At 40.8% G+C, this 21,563-nt stretch overlaps 1 protein-coding gene across 3 annotated transcripts in view; it reads left to right on the forward strand.

The window, feature by feature from the left end:
* YTHDF2 (YTH N6-methyladenosine RNA binding protein 2) overlaps window positions 1-8,980 on the forward strand; it is a 34,640-nt gene extending 25,660 nt beyond the window's left edge. For all 3 annotated transcript variants that reach the window (XM_030324791.1, XM_030324790.1, XM_030324792.1), the window contains one exon: window positions 8,132-8,980. In XM_030324791.1, coding sequence (XP_030180651.1) covers window positions 8,132-8,155 — 24 coding nt within the window. In that variant the 3' untranslated portion in view covers window positions 8,156-8,980. The remainder of the gene's footprint in view (window positions 1-8,131) is intronic.
* Window positions 8,981-21,563: the final 12,583 nt, after the last annotated feature.

Here is a 21,563-nt window from a genome sequence, read left to right on the forward strand (position 1 = left end):
GGAGTGGGTGGTAGAAACATGAGAGAAGGGTATTAAGCTAAATGGAGGAAAATGAGATCTATATGTATTCTAGGAAGAGTTTTCAAACGTGCAGATTTTAAGTAACATTGCCACCTTGTGGCTTTTAGGATATTTTTAGGAAATTTTGTGTTTTACAATAGTAGATGTAAAATGGGGAGGGGCTCAGGAGGGATGCGTGGTTACCTCTATTTAAGTGGCAGGCCAGATACTGAGGGCTAGAAACTTCTTCCCTTGGTTTACACTTTCTTACTATATTTAAATTTATTTCTTAAGACTGTTTCTTTAGTCTCTTCATTGTTCTTGTTGAGATGGTGGATTGATTCAGAGATTAGAATGAATGTCCTAATGGAGATTTTGGGGATGGGTGTGAATTCAGTAAGATCTTGCTCTACGATTTTCCTCTATTCTTTGTTTATTAGCAGCATAATATCCTAAAGCCCTAGGAATGCATGTATCTGCCCTTCTAGTATTTGGGCTGTTTTCTGGTTTAACTGGGACTTTATAATTAATTTTGTGTTTGTGCTTGAGGATCTTAGGTTTACCTCTCTGTGGACAGCAAATCCATGGCAAGAGCTTAACCTTGATTGACCGCTTCAGCCTGTTCTTAACACGGATATCCTTGTAACTGTCTAGCCTGTGGCTCTAGGAGCAGTAGGTTAAAAAAAGGGGTAGGCAGGTTCCACATGACAGTACCATGGGTGAAAAACAACTTGACATACCACTTTCCCTGCTGCAGTGAGTCAGTAGTATCTTTATGTTAAAAGCTTGAGTGTTCCAACAAGACAAATGTATGTTTTGCTCATGGCAATTCTGGCTGGGAGTTGGACCCTTTTGCTTTTATGTGCTCTTCTCTCTTCCTTTTATTATATATCCACCATCACTTCCCTAGTTCCCCCATCCTTTGCTTTTTATTTTTACTAGGGTAGGATTGGTTGATTAGAAATGTCAATAAATACAGCTGACTTACAAGTGAAGCCCTTTTACCATAAATTGTCAAAGCATTTAGTGGAATTGTTCTCAGTGGTAATAGGAAATAGTCATAAAAGTGAAAGCTGCTGTAAGAGAAGTCTTCTGTTTTTAATGTTTACTTATTTTTGAGAGAGGCAGAGCACAAGTGGAGGAGGGGCAGAGAGAGGGGGAGACACACACTCTGAAGCAAGCTCCAGGCTTTGAGCTGTCAGCACAGAGCCCGATGTGGGGCTTGAACTCACAAGCTGTGGAGATCATGACCTGAGCTGAAGTTGGAAGCTTAACAAACTGAGCCACCCAGGTGCCCGGAGAGTAAAAGAGAAGTCTTCTATAGAAACCTAAAGGGTTTTATTTTATTTATTTTTATTTTTTAAAGCTTATTTTATTTGTTTATTTTGAGAGAGAGTGCAGGGAAGGGGGGTGGGGAGAGAAAGAGAATATCCCAAGCAGGCTCCCAAGACAGTGCACTGTCACTGCAGAGCCCGATGTGGGGCTGGAACTCAGAAACCACGAGATCATGACCTGAGCTGAAATCAAGAGTCAGACACTTAATCAACTGAGCTGCCCAGGTGCCCTGAAGCCTAAAAGGTTTTAATGTCCAAAAGTGTATAGAAATATGATGGTCTTTGTGTTAGAACCTTCTCTGTCTTCTTTTCTCATTCTAAAAGACTTATAAAAAGCTGCTAGGTGTAAACTTTTTGTTTTTTTATACTCTTTTTAAAAAATTATTATTATTATTTTTAAGTGATTTCTACACCCAGTGTGGGGCTTGAATTCACAACCCTGAGATCAAGAGTTGCATGCTCTATTGACTGAGCCAGCCAGGCACCCCTATTTTAATTTTTGCTAAAATACCCTGTGTTTAATGACTTTAAGTGTAGGTCTCAGGAAAAACTCATTTCAAAGTTTTATGAATTATTAAATATAACTTTTAGGGTAGTCACTCTTTGCAGAAGAATAAATGAAAACTGTCATTTTCTTCCCATTTTTATTAACTTTATTTTGAAATAATTTCAAACTTCGAGAAATTTCAAGAATAGTACACAAATGCCTGTATACTCTTCACCCAGATTTGCCAGTGTATTGTTTTGCCCCATTTACTTTACCGTTTTCTTTGGAGATACATGTGTAATTTTCTGACCATTTGAGAGTAAATTGCAGCTAGATCCATTTCGTCTGAATATTTTGCTGTTTAATTCCTAAAAACAACATGCACTTAAAACCACAGCACAGTTATCAACATCAGGAAGTTTAACATTGACACACAATACCGTTATCTACAGATCTTACTTATATTTTACCAGTAAATCTTAATGTCCTTGATAGCCATTTTTTAGTGGTCCAGATTCCAGTCCAGAATCTTCTAGTTTTCATGTCTTTTTGGTCTTTTTTTTATTATTATTAAAAAAAAAATTTTTTTTTAACGTTTATTTTTGAGACAGAGACAGAGCATGAATGGGGGAGGGTCAGAGAGAGAGAGACACAGAATCCGAAGCAGGCTCCAGGCTCTGAGTTGTCAGCACGGAGCCTGACGCGGGGCTTGAACCCAACAAACCGTGAGATCGTGACCTGAGGTGAGATTATGACCTGAGCTGAAGTCAGACGCCTAACTGACTGAGCCACCCAGGTGCCCCTATGGTGTTTATTTCTGCAGGATGTCTTTCAGTTTGTCTAAGGTTTCCTCATTATGGACATTCTGATTGTGCTTCTGGCAGGAATTACAGAAGTGATTTCGTGTCCTCAGTGCCTCACATTAGAAGACAGTTTATTCCATTACTGGGAATGTTAATTTTGATCACTTATTTAAGACGTCATCAAGTTCTCGAGGATAAAGCTATTTTTCTTTTAATTGGGAAAATAGTTTGAGATTGTAAACATCTTATTCCTCATCAAATTTTCACCCTTTAGTTTTAGCATCCATTGCTGATTGTTGCCTAATTCAAATATTACTATGATAGTTTACTTATTATATTAAGGTTATGTAATGCTCTGATTGTCACAGATTTGGGCAGTGGGAAGCCCTTCAAGCAAGATTCCACTGCTTCTGTTTCCAATCTATAATTTCTTAATGAAAATATTTAATTTTGATTTATTATTATTTTTTTTATTTTTAAGTAATCTCTACACCCAGCATGGGGCTCAAACTCAACAACCCCAAGATCAAAAGTTGCAGAGTTGCATACTCTGCGGACTGAGCCAGCAAGGCACCCTAATGAAAATATTTTTAAAATCTAGTATTTAAAATCCTGTGAATTGCTTTTTTATTGGTGCTAAATTTATTTTACTTTTCAAGGTAGTGTGATGTGAATGCTTAAATATCTTTATAATCTCTGAGAAGATGGATGTTATCTTTATTATTTGTAAATATATAAGCTTAATTTTCGTGTATACATCAAAGCTGTATTTGGAAGTAGAACACCAGTTAATTCAGCTTGTTGAATTGTATCAGTGTGATGTTTTCTTGATGTTGATCAGGAGATTAAGACCACTAATGCCATGTATTTGTGTGTAATTTGTGTAAATTAAAATAAACCTGGCATACAGGTTTACGTTAGGACAGAAGTTTGTACTTGCCTTCTTGGTATCATTGTGTAGTTAAGATTCAGGAATAGTTTTATATTGTATTTGGGGCAAAACTGAGCATAGATATTTGTGGGACTTAGCACATTATGAAGAAGAAAAGACTTCATTTTAAAAATCTGATGATGCAGTAAGTGCAATTGCAAAATGCTGGTTTGAGTTTCTTCTGACTAAATACTGTAAATGCTGTTACTAAGCATGCTCATAAACTTACATATAACTATTAGGAAAAAACAAATTTAGCGATGTCTAGGTTTTTTTTTTTTTTTGATGATTACATGATATGTATACACACATAAATATATATATCTTTTTTTGTTGTTGTTTAAGTCCAAGTTAGTTAACATATAGTGTAATAATGATTTCAGGAATAGAATTTAGTGATTCATCACTTACTTATAACACCCAGTGCTCATCCCAGCAAGTGTCCTCCTTATGTCCCTTACCCATTTAGCCCATACCCCCACCCAGTACCCCTTCAGCAACCTTCAGTATGTTCTCTGTATTTGAGTCTCTTACGCTTTGTCTCCCCCTGTTTTTATATTATTTTTGCTTCCTTTCCTTTATATTTATCCATTCTGTATCTTAAATTCCACATGAGTGAAATCATATGGTATTTGTCTTTTTCTGACTGACTTATTTCGCTTAGCATGATACACCCTAGCTCCATCCATGTTGTTGCAAATGTCAAGATTTCATTCCTTTTGATCACCAAGTAATGTTTCATTGTGTATATGTACCATATCTTTATCCATTCATTCATTCGTCGCTGGACATTTGGGTTCTTTCCATAGTTTGGTTATTGTCAGTCGTGCTGCTATAAATATTGGGGTGCATGTGCCCCTTCCAAACAGCACTTCTGTATCCTTTGGATAAATACCTAGCAGTGTAATTGCTGGCTCATAGGGTAGTTCTATTTTTAATTTTTTGAGGAACCTTCCTACTGTTTTCCAAAGTGGTTGCACCAGTTTGCATTCTTAGCAAATTCTAGTTTTTCTAATTTAGCAATGCAGTTTGGGGTACATACGTTTATTTGTATTCCTAGGGGTTACATTATATTAAAATAAGAGATAGTAGGCAGAATTTTTTTCCTGGTTTTATTGAGATGTAATTGACATAACATTGTATTAGTTTAAAGGTATACAGTGTAATGGTTAGATATAAATGATTGCCACAATAAGTTAACATCTGTCACTTGGCATAGTTAATGATTTGTTTTCTTGGGGCGCCTGGGTGGCGCAGTCGGTTAAGCGTCCGACTTCAGCCAGGTCACGATCTCGCGGTCCGTGAGTTCGAGCCCCGCGTCGGGCTCTGGGCTGATGGCTCGGAGCCTGGAGCCTGTTTCCGATTCTGTGTCTTCTTCTCTCTCTGCCCCTCCCCCGTTCATGCTCTGTCTCTCTCTGTCCCAAAAAAAATAAATAAACGTTGAAAAAAAAATTAAAAAAAAAATGATTTGTTTTCTTGTGATGAGCACCAGAATTTTATTTAAAAGTCATCTGTAGGGGGGCGCCTGGGTGGCGCAGTCGGTTAAGCGTCCGACTTCAGCCAGGTCACGATCTCGCGGTCCGGGAGTTCGAGCCCCACGTCAGGCTCTGGGCTGATGGCTCGGAGCCTGGAGCCTGCTTCCGATTCTGTGTCTCCCTCTCTCTGCCCCTCCCCCGTTCATGCTCTGTCTCTCTCTGTCCCAAAAATAAATAAAAAACGTTGGGAAAAAAAAAAATTTTAAAAGTCATCTGTAGGGAAGGTGCTTGGGTGGCTCTGTCAGTTAAGCATTGAACTTTGGCTCAGGTTATGATCTCATGGTTCCTGGGTTCGAGCCCCACCTTGGGCTTTGTGCTGAGTCAGTTCAGAGCTGGAGCCTGTTTCAGATCCTGTGTCTCCTTCTCTCTCTGCCACCGCCACCCCCCCCCCCCCCCGCTCATGCTGTTTTTCTCTGTCTCTCAAAAATGAATAAATATTAAAAATAAATAAATGTCAGCTGTAGCCTGTTACCTATTGCTAAATTCATAAGTAGTTTGTGAGTGAGGTTAGTTGAAGACCTATTATTTGCTTTGTAGGAGCTCTTGATTGAGTTGGGACTAATTTTACATAAAACAATAATGCAATTTAATTTTTTAATTGTGGGTGCAGATTTTATAAGGATAGTGCAAACTGTGGTAGTTAAGTATCAAGGAAGGAAGGGGTTCGTGGGTTCAAGCCCCACGTCGGGCTCTGTGCTGACAGCTTGGAACCTGGAGCCTGCTTCAGATTCTGTGTCTCCCTCTGCCCCTCCCCTGATCGTGTGCAGTATCTCTGTCTCTCTCTCTCTCTAAAATAAACATTAAAAAACAAAAGAAAAATCCAGATTTTCTGAAGCCCAAGGGTAGATTTTGGTCCATAATAGAAGACAGGTTAGGTAAATCGTATCCATCCAAATTATGAAGGATAAAACCAGGTAGATGAGCTTAAAATTAATGAGAAGTGAAGTGCTGTTTAAAGTTTGACTTAGGGGGCGCCTGGGTGGCTCAGTTAGTTGAGCGTCCAACTTCGGCTCAGTTCATGGTCTCACAGTCCGTGACTTTGAGCCCTGCGTCAGGCTCTGTGCTGACAGCTCGGAGCCTGGAGCCTGCTTCGGATTCTGTATCTTCCTCTCTCTCTGCCCCTCCCCTGCTTATGCTCTGTCTCTCTCTCTCTCTCTCTGTGTCAAAAATAAATAAACAATAAAGCTTGACTTTGGTCAACTGCAGAGATTTTTTTTAATTGCAATTTCCTATTATAACCAGTATGTTTATTACCAAAACTTGGGAAGATTATACAGGAAGGGCAAAAAAATGAGGGGAATCAAAACTTTTGAGGTCTTTTTTGTGTTGGACTGAATTTCTTATTCTTGAATTGGGTTTAATTTCAAGAGATAGTGTATGGGTGAGTTATTTTATTAAATTTGAAATGTTACAATGACTTAAATAATATCCCAGGAGCACCTGGGTGGTTCAGTCAGTTAAACCTCTGACTTTGACTCAGTTCATAATCTCACAGTTTGTGAGTTTGAGCCCCGCATGAGGCTCCGCACTGACAGTGACAGCCTGGTTGGTATTCTCTCTCTGCCCCTGCCCTACCCTGTGCACTCTGTCTCTCAAAATAAATAAATAAAACTTATATAATCTCCATCCATCCATCCATCCATCCCACATCTTGGTATGTTGGTGAGTTTATCCCTGAATTCCAGATATGTGAAATGGAACATCAGAAATAGGTAATTTGGTACCTGGGTGGCTCAGTGGGTTAAGTGTCCAACTCATAATCTCTGCTCAGGTCTTGATCTCAGCATTGTGAGTTCAAGTCCTGCATTGGGCTCTATGCTGGGAGTCTATTTAAAGAAAAAGATAACTGCTCTTAATACTGTTTTTATATCTATGGATTAATTTAGTGGTGGGGGTAGTCTGTTTATTACAAAGCTTCACTTTGTTGATTTTTATATAAATATTTGTAATAACTTGGTGTAGAGAAAGAGCCTATATAGTCATATATAGCCCTAGGTTTGAATCTTGGTTCTTATTAGGTAATCTTGGTCAAGTAAATTTTTTGAACTTAAGTTTTCTTATCACAGGAATAATAGTCTTTACAGGGTGGTTATGAAGATCATTATTACGTACAGTGTCTGGAACATGGAATCCCATAAGTGGTAGTTGCCGTTCTTAGTAGGAATCGTATTTACCATGGGGTAAATGGGAGCAGATGATTGATTCTACTCCAACAGATTGATGAATCAAGTAATAAGTTCAGGCCTTGTGCTTCTTAATGTTTTTGCTTTTAAAAGGCACATGGATTGAATCATAGTTTAAAAAATTCTAATACATGAGGTAGTGTGTGAAATGGGAGGCTGTTTAGGATAAATTTATGAAAGGCACATAAAGAATGATTTTTACTAAGAAATAAGCATGTAGATTTTTTTCAGGGAAAACTTAAGTATTGCAGTCAATTTTCAAAATTCTGTCTCTAAGTGGATTTTAAACTGTCCCTAGGGGTTAAGAGGATAATTTTCTTTCTTGTTATGGACTAAGAGCTTTCTGTATGTCAGTCCATTAATTCTTCCACAGTCTTGTGAGATATGTATCCTCATTTCATAAAAGAAGGAAATTGAAACCTGTGAATATGCCTAGAGCCTTGTTAGGTGTTCTTTGTTTTTTTTTTTTTTGTTTGTTGTTTTTTTGTTTTTTTGTTTTTTTAGTATTCCTTATATGCTGCTTTCCTTCTTTAGGCTTTTGATTATGTTTGAATTACTTCCAAGGGTTCATATTTTGGGGGACTGACAAGTATTAGCCTAAACCAACTATAGTTGGAAAATAAATCTGTTCAGTCATGTAAGAAATTTTAAAGTCAAAAACATTTTTTTTATTAATTGGTGTGATTGAGTGTTACTACTTTGGTTTAAAATACAGGAAGTAAAAGTTTTTATTTGTAAGGAGTATTCTATCTAGCACAAATAACTAAATTTCTTTTGAGTTGTTTATAAAGTTCTAATTTTTAAGCATGTTCAGATAAGTTTTAACTAATGATTTCAATTTTTTTTTAACCTCTGTAGGAACGTCAAGGTCGTGGCAAATAAAAGGCAGTTCTCCACAGACTGCAGCAACGGTTGCATCTGCATATCCTAAGAGGAAAAAAATGACCTTCAAGAGAATTAGGACTTTTTTCTTAATCTCATTGACTTCAGAGACGATTGCAGACTTGCAGTTTAAGTATTGGAATTTCACAAAAGACATAGGACTTAACTGGAAAATGAAAAAAAAAAGAAAAAGAAAAAACTAAACAAAAAATCCCTCTAGGTAGTTTAGGTGAAAAATGTCCCTTTTATTTTGGCTTTGGTTGTGATTTCAGAGCATAATGCTTTGTTTTTTTGTCTTTTTACTATGTTTTTCGGATTTTAAAGTCCGTAAGTGCATACAGTTTTCTCTAATTTTTAAACCCTTTCCTCTCCCCATTTTGACATTTGCACTTGGAGAACACTTGAGTTTCGAAGATTTTGGGCCTCCACCCCAGAAAGTGGGAATTTGGTTTTTCCCCTTCCGAACTGGAAGAACATTTTTATGAAGAATTTTTGTCTTGGAGAATTTAACAGTGTTACCCAAGGTTGTGTCTTTAAGGGTGGTTCATTTTCTCTGACCCTTTGTTACTCAAAGTAAACTACTAGGAGTCCTAAGAAATTTTCTGTTCTTGTACATTATACTGATTAAGTCAGGATTAATTTGATTTCAAAGCTAAGAACAGTGGTAAAAATTTGTTTACAGAAATGCATTTTGGAAGAAAAAAATATTGTAAAACGTGTAGTGAATGTTTCTTCAGTTTCTTGTTCAGCCAATGAGGAAAGGGCATTGCCTTTCTTTTTACCATTAATCACTTCTCAATAAACGTGAGATCCTGTTGAGCATCACTTCTAGTACCATTTATTAGTATGATTTGAGTCTACTATCTTTAATGAAAGATTTGGAATGTAAGGACTTTTAAGAGGTGAGATGGCAACTATGTTTGGAAAGTTTGCTGAAATGAAACAGTTCAGGTTTGCTTTTGTATCCGGGACCTCTGTAAAGAAAAAGGTGGGCCAGAATTCATAATGCTTCCCAAAGAAGGTAGAGCCACTGGGAAATCATTCAGCAAATATTTGTGAGTGCTTATTAGGTGCCAGGCACTTGTCTAACCCTGTAGAAATCTGGCCAGATAGCTTATAATTTTATTTGCAAAGTAGGTAGAGTCCAGTATCAAGGATGTAAGTGTTTAATTTGAAATGTGGCTTATCTAAAGAGTAATTCATGTGGATGCAGGTCCAAGCATAAATCCCAGTAAGGCTTGGGTCTTTGTGAACCATAAAAACATAATGGTATTTGGTTCATCTTTGTTTATTTCCCAAGGTTTGGGGCTTCTCTGCCTTAAAGAGTTTAAGCCCTTTGGGGTGCCTGGCTGGCTCAGTTGGTAGAACATGGGACTCTTGATCTCCAGGTCGTGAGTTTGAGCTCTACGTTGGGTGTAGAAATTACTTTAAAAAATGAAATAAATAAGTAAAAGATTTTTAGTTCTTAAGATGTCCCAGTTGTGCTAAATGTGTGTTAAATGTGTGAAAACTCATGTAATAAGAAAAGGTACTGAAAATGGGTTTTAATGATGTTGGACAGTGTTTTGTCCTCAAATGACTTATTCATTTGGCTGTTCTACACAGCCCAGGCTACTAAATATAGAATGTGATAAAAGTAATAATGCTAATTAGCGACTAGCATTATAGTTGTCACTTCGAGTTGAGAACTTTTCTCTGCTTGAGGCACAGTACAGTATATGTAGGTATTCCTGTTTGCCAAACTTTTTCTAAAATACATTTCACCCAAAATTGGGGAGTCTTTTGCTCAGTTTGAAGATGCCCAATTTCTGAATTTAGAAATTTAACATTCATTGTTTACAGTTTTAGTTCAAACTTCTGTGACATGTAGAGCACTACCATGGGCTTAATTGCCCAGTATTTCACCTTCAAAAGGGAAAATATCCTGAGAAAAGCAAATTCAAAAGCAATTTTACTTTCATTTTTCTACCTTGTGTTCAAGTTGGATATGAGATCATTCAGGATGTTGGTTTTGCAGTTTGAAATGTAAGTTTAAGCCAGTGCTTCCCAGTTTTTTTCACATCATAGGAAATACTGGAATGATTTTGGGGACAAACTGAAAGGAATTTGGAGCCTCTCTAAAGGCTGCTCACCTAGCTCTCCCTGAGGGTTGAGAAGGTCCAGATGTTGGATTTGTGTATTTAAAAAACCACACACACACACACACACACACACACACACACACACACACACACAGGCTTTCTTTTGTAGTATAAAAAACGAGATTATGTTCACTCTAAGTTTGGTCCAAAAGTTGGTTTGATGAAGAACCCCCAGTGCAGCTAAAATGAATTCTCTTACTTCCAGTGACCACTTTGCCAGTGGAAATTGTTGACTGTTGATAATTTGCCCTCAGTGCTTTATTTTGTGAATGTAAGATTTTGGATAGCCATGTTGTTTCTCCTTTGTTGAGGGGGAACTGAACAGTTTTTTTTTTATGTTTATTTATTTTTGAGAGGGAAAGAGAGAGGTACACAGTATGTGAGCGGGGGAAGGGCAGAGAGACACAGAATCTGAAGCAGGCTCCAAGCTCTGAGCTGTCAGCACAGAGCCCAAAATGGAGCTCAAACTTACGTACTGCGAGATCATGACCTGAGCCGAAGTTGGACACTTAACCAACTGAGCCACCCAGGTGCCCCGGGAACTGAACAATCTTACCACACATACCAGTGTTGATTCAAAGCATTCTGACTTTTAAGATGAACAAAATGCATAAATCTTAAATTCATTCAATTTAATCTTAGTCACATTTGATTGGCTACTTTCCCCTAACATAATTCCATTTAAAAAAAAAAACAAACAAACACTTACTTTGGAATAATTTTAGACTTTTGTGAAAATAATACCAAGAGTTCTCATACACCCTTCACTCAACTTTCCCCAAACTGTCAATGTTTTACATAACCATAGTACAATTATCAAAAAACTAAATACTGATAGAGTACTATTAACCTATGGATTGTGCCAGTTGTCCAAGGAATGTCCCTTTTTCTCTGGCTCAGCATCCAGTCCATGATTCCATATTACATTAGTTGTCTTTAGGCCTCTAGCCTGTGAGTTCTTCAATCTTACCTTTTATGATTGACACTGGAGAGAACTGGCCAAGTATTTTATAGAATGCCCCTTGCATTGGATTTGTCTGATATTTTCTCACTATTAGATTGAGGGTTTTTTGGGCAAGAATACCAAAAGAGTTCTGTGCCCTTCTCACTGCATTGTATTAACAAACATGATGTCCATATGTCTTACTACTGTTGACTTTGATCACTTGGTGTTTAAGGTAGTGTCTGCCATACTGTTCCACTGTAGTTACTGATTTCCCCTTTGTAATTAATAAGTAACTTGAGTATACTCAAAATCAGTCTTGGGTTCACTGATTTGGACATCTGGATTGTTACTGCCTGTATTACTGTGGCATTTGCCACATGTTTATTCACTATGTGTATTTTACATTTATACCAACTAGAATCCTATAAGGAGGAGTTGTCTTCCCCATTTTTTAAAAATTGTATCAGTGTGGACTCAGGGATATTTAATTCCATGGGTCAGTGCTGTCATTTATTCTGTTGCACAAATTGTCCCAGCTTTGGCAATTGGGAGCTCCTTTATTATTTTTTAAATATTTATTTTGAAGACAGCATGCATGCAAGCAGGGGAGGGGCAGAGAGAGGGAGAAAGCATCCCAAGCGGGCTCTGCACTGTCAGTGCAGAGTGTGATGCTGGGCTCAATCTCATAAATCATGAGATCATGACCTGAGCCCAAATCAAGAGTGGGACGCTTAACCGACTGAGCCATCCAGGTGCCCCTTTTCTGTCCTTTTCATAGCAATGAACTCTTCTGGAGTTACGGAGAGAACTTTCACTTGGCATCATGGTTCACCCAGAGTGAGGCCCAGTAAATGTGGGTTGGTTTGTGCCCTTCCATAATTTTTACTTTTGGCCTTGTAAATAGAGACCCCAAATGTTGGAAGAACTATTTTCCACCCCACCTAACTTACTTTTCAGAGATTTTTCTACCTGCATGAAAATAAATGAGTACTAAAATTTTCTGTATTTCATGAGTTAATATGGCACTTGGATACTGCCAATTCTTTTGACTGTTGTTTGAAAAATGATTTATAGAGAGTCCCTGACTTAGGATGTTTTGACTTAAGATTTTCAACTTTACGTAAAACTGGTGCACAAGTGATAGGCATTCAGTAGAAATCATACTTTGAATTTTGATATTTTCCCAGGCTAGCATTATGCCAGAAGAAAGATACTTTCTCCTGGTGCTGGGCAGCACAACTGGTGTGACTGCCAGTCCCATCACATGATCAGGAGGGTAAACAACTGATACACTTAAACCATTTAGTGCCCACACAACCGTTTTGTTTTTCACTTTCTGTAAAGTATTCAATAAATTATATGAGGTATCCAACACTTTAAGATAGGCTTTATGTTAGATGATTTTGCTCAACTATAGGCTAATGGAAGTGTTCTCAGCACATTTAAGGTATGCTAGGCAAAACTGTCATAGGTTAAGTGTATTAAATGTACTTTTAACTTAAGGATATTTTCAACTTGATGGATTTATCAGGAGGATCTAACCCCATCAGAAGTTGAGGAAGATGTATATTTGAAATGTTTGTGTCATGAATGTAGGACCCTTCTGATAAAGAGTAATAGTGTCCCTAGGATTCCGATTTTTTTTTTTTTTTTTTTTTTTTTTTGCCTTGGAAAGTAATGCAACTTAAAACTGTGTCATTCATCTTTAGTGGTTTCTAGGCAGCTGGTGACACTCCTTACTTCTGAGAAGCCTTCCTTTAGAACCGTTATGTTACAGTAGCTGCTGGGCTTGCGTGTGGAACGCTGACGTCATTGTGGGGTAAGATACCACAGCGAGATTAACTGAATTGGAGAAGGTCTCACAAACTTGCAGGGCCCTGCCTTCACGTTTCCGGGACTGGCTCTGCAGCCCCCCTGCGGGGGGAGCTTAGGGCGGACCTTCTGCCCCGCCCCGCCCAGCCGCCGGGTTAGGACCCTGGACGGCGCGTGCGCAGCTCCCTCACCTGCGGTCGGGCGAGCCTGCGTCCTGCTAACCTGATTCTCCATATTACTGCGACCTGGCTTGCAGTAGGCCGCCGCAGCCTAAGGGGCTGTTCTGCATACCTTCGTTTTTGTATGCCTTTCCCCTGCCCTGACGGAATGGCTATTTTACCTCCAGAAACTGGGTTCAAGATGGGGTCTCTCCCCCTGTGCCAAACCCCTTACCTTCACAGGTAAGCCAGGTAGCCTGAGGGACGGGCAAATGGGATTTCGCACTAACTTGCTAACGGGGCAGAGATGTCATTAGTGTCATGCATGGTTTATTGCTTTCTAATACCTTTTCAAATAATGCTCATGAGGCGCCTGGCTGTCTCAGCCGGTTAAGGGTCGTGGGACTTAGGCTCAGGTCCTGAGCTAGCGGTTAGTGGGTTGGAGCCTTGCCGCGGGCTCTGTGCTGACAGCTCCGAGCCTGGATCCCGCTTCGGATTCTGTGTCTCCCTCTCTCTCTCTCAAAAAAAAAAAAAAATAAAAATATAAAAAAAGAATAAACATAAAAAAATTTTAAGTTTAAAATAATGCTCAAATATGTGGCTGGCTAGCGGAAGCTTGGAAAGCTGTTACCCTGAACCCACCTGCTGGCCACAGGAGCAGTTCGTGTGCTCAAAAAAGAAAAAGTTACTTAAAAATTGCCCTTTAAGGGGAAGCTCCTTGAAGAAACTCTCAGTTTTGCTGTTTGTCCAGTTTGCCGTGTGAGTGTACTCCTGGTTTATCCGTCTATTTGGCCTGTATTTTGTGAGCCCCTGTGGGTGCTATTGTTGGGCACCGGAGAGAGGGAAGTAGGAGGTTCCCATCCTCTCAGACTTCAGTTTAAGGATTCCTCTGTAATACCGTTTGATGCTGGGGGAGATACAGGATGCTGTGAGAAGAGAAGAGGGGCATCTATCCAGAAGATAGCCTTTTCTGTGTTGGATTTTCCTTCCTCGCCTTTTTTCACTCAGCGGAGACCGCATGCACCCCTTGCCTCTTCATCCTCCTCCACAGCTTCAGCTCAGTCCTAGGCTCTCTGCTCCATGATGAAGGCGCTGTGTGATGTTTGGCAAGTCAGGGAATTGCTCTGCACACGTTTCCTCACTGGAAAAAGAAATGACCCCTGAAGCTCGTTGATGTATGATTTTTGAGAGATTTAAATTCATTTTAACTAGGAGTGCTTTTCTGATGAAAGAAATGAAATAACCAGTTCAGACAGTTACATATATAGAATAAAAAGGTGTATATCTTGATATAGCAGTTTTCTATATATCTTTCTAAACTTAAATTTTTTTTTTGCTTTATGACACATACAAAATCAGTGTATACATATAGCATGTGTGTATTCCTAAATATATGTAACCCACATAAGTTATTTTACAAAAATAGAACAACACCAAACCATCTGCAGGGTCCTCCTCCCTCACCACTTCCAGTCACAATTCCATGAATTTTTTATTTTGGTTTGCTAAAGAAGGACACATGTCTTCTATGACGATCTAATATGGATGGTCTTCTAGCATCCTGGGGTGAGCAGCACTCCAAGGGCCTAGGTCTCTGTCATCAAAAGCAACTTGGCAGAAGCCTGTCCTTCTAACCTTGTTCCTCTGAAGCATTGGAATCCAAATTTTTCCGAATTTCTTATTCCCCAAAGCCTTTCAACTTGAAGAGTGAGGCACTCCCACTTTTTACAAAAAAAATTTTTTTAACGTTTATTTATTATTGAGAGACAGAGAAAGAGCATGAGCAGGGGAGGGGCAGAGGGAGAGGGAGACACAGAATCTGAAACAGGCTCCAGGCTCTAAGCTGTCAGCACAGAGCCCGATGCGGGGCTTGAACTCACGGACCGTGAGATCATGACCTGAGCCGAAGTCGGACGCCCAACTGACTGAGCCACCCAGGCGCCCCTCCCATTTTTATTTTTAATGTTTATTTTTGAGAAAGAGAGAAAGTGCATGCAAGGGAGGGGCAGAGAGGAGGGAGACAGGATCCGAAGCAGGCTCTGTGCTGACAGCAGACAACCTAATGTGGAGCTCGAACTCACAAACCGTGAGATCATGACCTGAGCGGAAGTCGGACGCTTAACTGACTGAGCCACCCAGGCACCTCTCACTTCATTGATTTTAACTGACAAACTACAATCTATGTTACATACAACTCTTCACTACCTGTACCTGTGCCATTTAGAGTGGTTGGAGAAAAACATGCAAGCAGTGTCCTATTTTAATTTCTTGATTATCAGTTTCAGAAGGGGAATCACTGACATTTTCTCCTGTATTCACTTTCCTACTCACGAGACAACCATTTCATACCTTCTCCCTTTTCTCAAACCTTCAGCACCTCAGATCCCACTTTTACTCTCAGTTACTGTTTTTACTTCCTACTTGACTGAGGAAGCTGAAGCAATCAAAATGAAACACCACAGACTCCCTCCACTACATCTACTCACTTACATCACTGTAGATCAATGTTTCTTGAAGCCTGGTCTCCAGGCCAGCAGCATCAGCACCATCAGGGAACTTGTCAGAGGGCAAATTATTGGACCCTAGACCTACAGAATCAGAAGTTCAGGGGGTGGGTCCAGCAAGCTGTGCTTTAATAAGTGCTCCAGGTGATTCTAATGAACCTTCTAGTTTGAGAAGCAATGCCCTTGGGCTATGCATGTTTCTGCCTAGAAAATCCCTCTGGCTGTGCACTAGACCCCAGTTTCTCACCAACTCAACATGGTTCCACCACATCTCCCTTCTTCCACATCCCAATTTTACTTGTTTCTATCGGATCATTCCTACCAGCATGCAAACATGCTGTTGTTTCCCCCCTTTCTTCTTGCCAGTTACCACCCATTTCTCTATTTGCAGCAAACCCCCAAAGAGGAAGCTGTTACTCTCTGGCTCTATTTCTCCTTCCATTCTTTCTAACCCACTCGAGTCAGGCTTTCATCCTCTTCATCCCAGTGGAACTGGTCTTGTCAAGGTCATGAGGGACCTCACATTGTTAATTTTCAGTCATCTTATTCGACCTATAAACAGCATGTGGCATTGTTGCTGTTTCCTCCTTAGTAAACTTTCTTCCTTTGGATTCTAGCACAGCATACCTCCTCTGATTTTCATCTGGTTTCACTGGTTGTCCCTACTTAGTTTCCTTGGCTGGTTCCTCCTCTGCTTTTTTGTCCTCTTGATACCAGAGTGACCCAGGGCTCAGTCCTTGACCCTGTACACTCACTGGATTTCATCCAGTCCTGTGACTTTAAACACCATCCATGTGCCAATACCTCCCAAGTAGAACTAGTTTATTTTTTATTTAAATAAAAAAAAAATTAAGTTTATTTATTTATTTTGAGAGAGACAGAGACAGTGCAAGTTGCAGAGGGGCAGAGAGAGGGGAAGAGAGAGAATCCCAAGCAGCCTCCATGCTGTCAGCGCAGAGCCTGATGTGGGGCTTGAACCCACAAAACTGTGAGATCATGACCTGAGCTGAAACCAAGAGTCATATGCTTAACCAGGTGCCCTAGAACCAGTTTAAATGTGTCTCCTGAACTCTGGTATGTTCGGCTGCTAGCCCAGCCACTCCACTGGATGACTTACCAACAGTTCAAACCTAACTCTCCGAAACCCAAACCCCTTCCTTCCTCATCTGCCCTATCTGATTTAATGTTTGTTTATTTTATTTTTGAGAGAGAGCGAGTGAGCATGCATGAGTGGGGGAGGGGCAGAGAGAGAGAGAACAGAAGAGAGAGAATCCCAAGCATGATCCACACTGTCAGTGCAGAGCCAGACTCAGGGCTCCATCTCATGAATTGTGAGATCATGACCTGAGCCGAGATCAAAAGTCAGACACTTAACCGACTGAACACACCAGTGCCCCTACCCCATCTCGTTTGGTAACAAATTCATCTCTCCCATTTCTCCTGGGAGTAATGTTTGACTCCCTTTCTCACATATTGCATCATATTTGTCAGCAGATCTTATTGGCTGACCACTTGTTGCCACATCCTATGGGCCAAGTCACTCTCCTCTCTCACTTTGATGACTGCCACAATCTCGTAGTGGGTTTCCACTTCTACTTTTGCTTCCTACAGTCTGTCCTCCACATGGCAGCACGGAGCTCCTGTGAACATGCACGTCATATCATGCCACTTCTCAGCCTACACCCTCTCATGGCTCCCATCTCACTCAGAATAAAGGCCAAAGCCTTCCATGGCTCACAAGGCCTTATGGCATCTGACCCTGCATTCCCACATTTCATCCCATTCTTCTCCATGCTTATTTGTGTACTGCTCTCAAGTGTTCCACTCACCTTGGCCTCCCCGAGACCGTCAAACATGCCAGGCTCCTGTCAGAGGGTCTTTGCTCAGCTGTGTCTGCCACCTGGAATACCTTTCTTCATATATCTGCAGGGCCCACTCACTCCTTCATGTCCTTCCGGTTTTTCAGCAGGGTTGTCTTTATCAGCGAGGTCTCTTCTGACTACCCTGTTTACATTCACTGTCTCCATCTCACACCCTGTGTCGCCATAGCCAGCAGTGGACCTGAAATTGCACCCACCCCGGATCTGTCTCTTTCTACTCTGAGGCAGGGAGACCAGGAAGCTAATAAAAAGTTGTCAAGCAAGTTTAAAAGTTTTAAAAGTCGAATCCGAAATTTCTGGTTAACAATTAAAAAACAAAACAAAACAAAACGATTTCTAACCTTAAATTCCAACTCCTGCTTTCCTAGAGTGATAGAGCACTGCTGGGAAACCTTGGAAACTAGGCCTGGATCTGTCACTAAGCAGCTCTGTGACCTGTGGCAAGCCAGTCATTAGGCTTGGTGAGCTTGGGAAGGGCAGGAGCTGGGCCCAGTGACCTATGAGGTTCACTCACCTCCAATCCTGTCAATTCTACTTCCAGAATCCACCCAGCACTGTCAGTGATTCTCATCCCCCTGCCATCACCCTCTCTCCGTGCTGTTGTTCTCTTCTGTTTGGGCTACTGCCTCAGCTCCTTACTGATCTCCCCAGTTCACTTCCGTCCTTTATTCCACCTTTCACATAGCTGCCCAAGTAAAGTGTTTTTACAAATATAAATGCCCATTTCTCTCTTGAACCCTCCACTGGCTTCCTGTTGCACTTGGAATCTCCCCCGTGCTGCGCCCTCTGGCCTACAAGGCCTCTCACCATCTGGTTCTGTGCTTCCTCTCTCCCATCTGGTTCCAGCCATAGTTCCAGCCCCTCCAGTATGCCAAGCTCAGTCCTGCCTTGGCAATCCTTTGTTTTGCGTGCATGTTCTTCCTCCTTGTGTTCCCCTGGTGGATTCCCTCTTATATTTTAGGACTCGGTTTCAGTGTCATTTCCTAAGTGCAAACTTCCTTTCCTGACCACCTTATCTAAAGCCAGATCTCCCTTGTTATTTTAAAATTCAGCTCACTACTTACTTTCTGTTTGCATCATAACATTGATCACAATGTAACATTATTTTCAGTCATGCAACACACAGTGGGATACCATGCCACTGTAAAAAAGATAGGAATCTATGTGTTGATATAGAATGATGTCTTAAGATAAACTGTTAAGTGGAAAAAAAAAAACCCAAAGTGCAGTACAGAGTGTATAGCATACCACCATTTGTATAATAAGGGTGGGGGGAAAATACATTTACTTGTATATACATATGTTATCTCTGGATTGGTACAGAAGAAATTGGTAACATTGCTTGCCTCTATGGAGGGGACTAGGTGGCTAGGGGAGGGGTGGGGGGCTTTTCACTGTGCATCTTTTTGTATTTTGAATCACATAAAGTACCACCTATTAAAAATCAGTAAATATTTAAAAGTTGTGTACTTTCTCTGTTTCCTATCTCCTTAAAGAGAATATAAATGTTATGAGAGTGTATACCATGACTTTCCTTGTTCACTTTTATATCCTCAGCACTTAAAACCATGTCTGGCACCTACTAGTACTCAGTAAGTATTTACAGAAATAATGGAAGAAAGAATGAAGGTCTCTTCCAGCTCTAACACTGTGGTTCTAATCTTAGGGCTTCAAGAATGTAAGACATGGAAGGGTGCCTGGGTGGCTCAGTCGGTTAAGGGTCCGACTTCGGCTCAGGTCATTGTCTCACAGTCCGTGAGTTTGAGCCCCACGTTGGGCTCTGTGCAGAGCCTGCTTCGGATCCTCTGTATCCCCCTCTCTCTGCCCCTCCCCCCTTACTCTCTCAAATAAATAAACATTAAAAAAAAGAAAAAAAGAATATGAGACATGGATCCCAGGGCCTAGCCATTCAGAGGCACCAAGAGAGATATCAGAATGTTCTGTGGTGTGGTGTACTGTTTTTCTTTGTTGTGATCAATAAGCTAAAAAAAAAAAAAAAAAAAAAAAAAGTGTGTGGAGGAGTGTGTGGAGTATGGAATGTGGAGTGTGTGGAGGAGTGGAGTGTGGAGAACCTGCCTGGCACAGATATACTTCCCAAGTGAGAGCTCAGGTAGCCACAGGAGGGCCATGTCCTGTTTCGGTCATGCTCTAGTCATGGCCTCTGGGGATGGCAGTCTCAGGGACAGGCAAAGCAGCCCCTTTCCTGCCACCTCAAAACATTCAGGATCACAGATTGTAGTAGCACGCTCCAGTTAGGAGACTTCTGCACTAGATTCGGAACTCCCTGAGCTCAGGAACTGACTTTGTCTTGCTCACTAGTACACTCAGAGCCTGGCGTAGAATGAACAAAAGAGTGAATGGAAGAATAAAAGTTGAAGGAGAGGGCACCAAGAACAAGGAGAGAAAGCCTGGAATCAGGAGCTATCATACCCCATCTAGCCAGGAGGTGGCGCTGGAGGAATGTTTTCTGAGTTGTTGGCTGAGCCTGAGCCTTTCAGTCTGGAACACAGCCCTATTTTGACCAAGGAAGAGGGTAGTTGATTTTTGACAAATTTAAGTGCTCTGCTAGGCAGCAGGGATTGTGAAGAGGCACAGCTGGAACAGGGAAATAGAAGCCCCACACAGAGATCAACACTGCATAGGAAGACAAGTGCTTTTCTGACCCTTAGGACCCCTGAGAAAAACCTTTTAAATTTGTTTGAGGCATTTTGGGGAAGTTCACAGAGGAAGTGACATCCAAACTGGGCCTTCAAAATGAGGATTTACGCAGTTGGAGGACATTCTAGGTAGAGGGAATAGACTCCCGGGAAATTGGGAGAATGGCGAATTGACAAGGATTGCTGGGTTTTCCCCATTTGTTGGGAGATAAAAGGGTAAAGAAAAAGTTCTGCTCTGAGAGTTTACTTTTTTCTTTTAAGTCAACTCTATGCCCACCATGGAGCTCAAAATCATGACCCCGAGATCAAGAGTCACACACTCTACCAATTGAGCCAGTCAGGTGCCCCAAAAGTTTACATTTTTGATTAAATAACAAAAGACTTATAGATTGATTAATGCATACAGTAAGGGCTCAAGAAATAGTCAATGGATTGAGATTTACGTATCAGGTAAATAGTAGAGGCTGGATAAACGTGTTGTTGAGGGAATGAATCATGGAACTTCAGGTGGTTTCTTTGCTAAATCACATGTCCTTACTGATGTTTTAAGAGCAGGTTTTCCAAGAATCTTTCCTTCTGTATCCAAAGCTCTTCACAGGCAGCTTTTCTTTCCACCAAAGACAAGAAATCCTGACCCCAAGGGGGAGTCCGGGTTCCAATAACCTGGCATCCAGAGCCTTATAGAGGATTTTCAAGTCCTGTCCCTAGAACACAGTCTCCTTCCTTAGGACTAGATAGCAGTAATCATTAGTTATATTTTATAGCTGATGTTATCCATCGCTTCCATATTGCTAAATCCACTGGAAACACTTCAGTCTGCATCTTTCTCCAAACCTTCTTCCCACCTGTGTGACCCTTGTGCTCTCCAGTTTACCACCTGTGTCTCTCTTCTTGGTTTCATCTGCCAGCTTCTCCAGTTCCTGTCTGTAGCCATTAAAGGTTGAGTTCTGGGCCCTAGCTTCCTCTGCTTTATTCTCTTCCTGGGCTAATTCTTCCTGAGGTTTCAATTACTATTCAGATGTCAACAGTCCTCAGAGCTCTCTCCGGAGCTCTCTCTCTGAGCACCAGCCCACACATCTAACAGTCAGCCCACTTGACTTTTTCACTTGGGTGTTTCTTAGGCATCTGAATCTCAACATGTATAAAAACTCCTCATCTTCCCCACCTGCTCCCCCTCCAGGGTCCCTATCATGGTGCATGGTCACATCACACAGCTGTCACTGCAGCCAGAAGCCTGTGTGAGTCATCCTTGACTCAAATCCTGATCGTCCCACCCCCTCGATAACTCCTGAGTCCTTCTACTGCTCTCC

The sequence above is a fragment of the Lynx canadensis genome, chromosome C1 (assembly GCF_007474595.2).
Source record: "Lynx canadensis isolate LIC74 chromosome C1, mLynCan4.pri.v2, whole genome shotgun sequence".
Lineage (NCBI taxonomy): Eukaryota > Metazoa > Chordata > Mammalia > Carnivora > Felidae > Lynx > Lynx canadensis.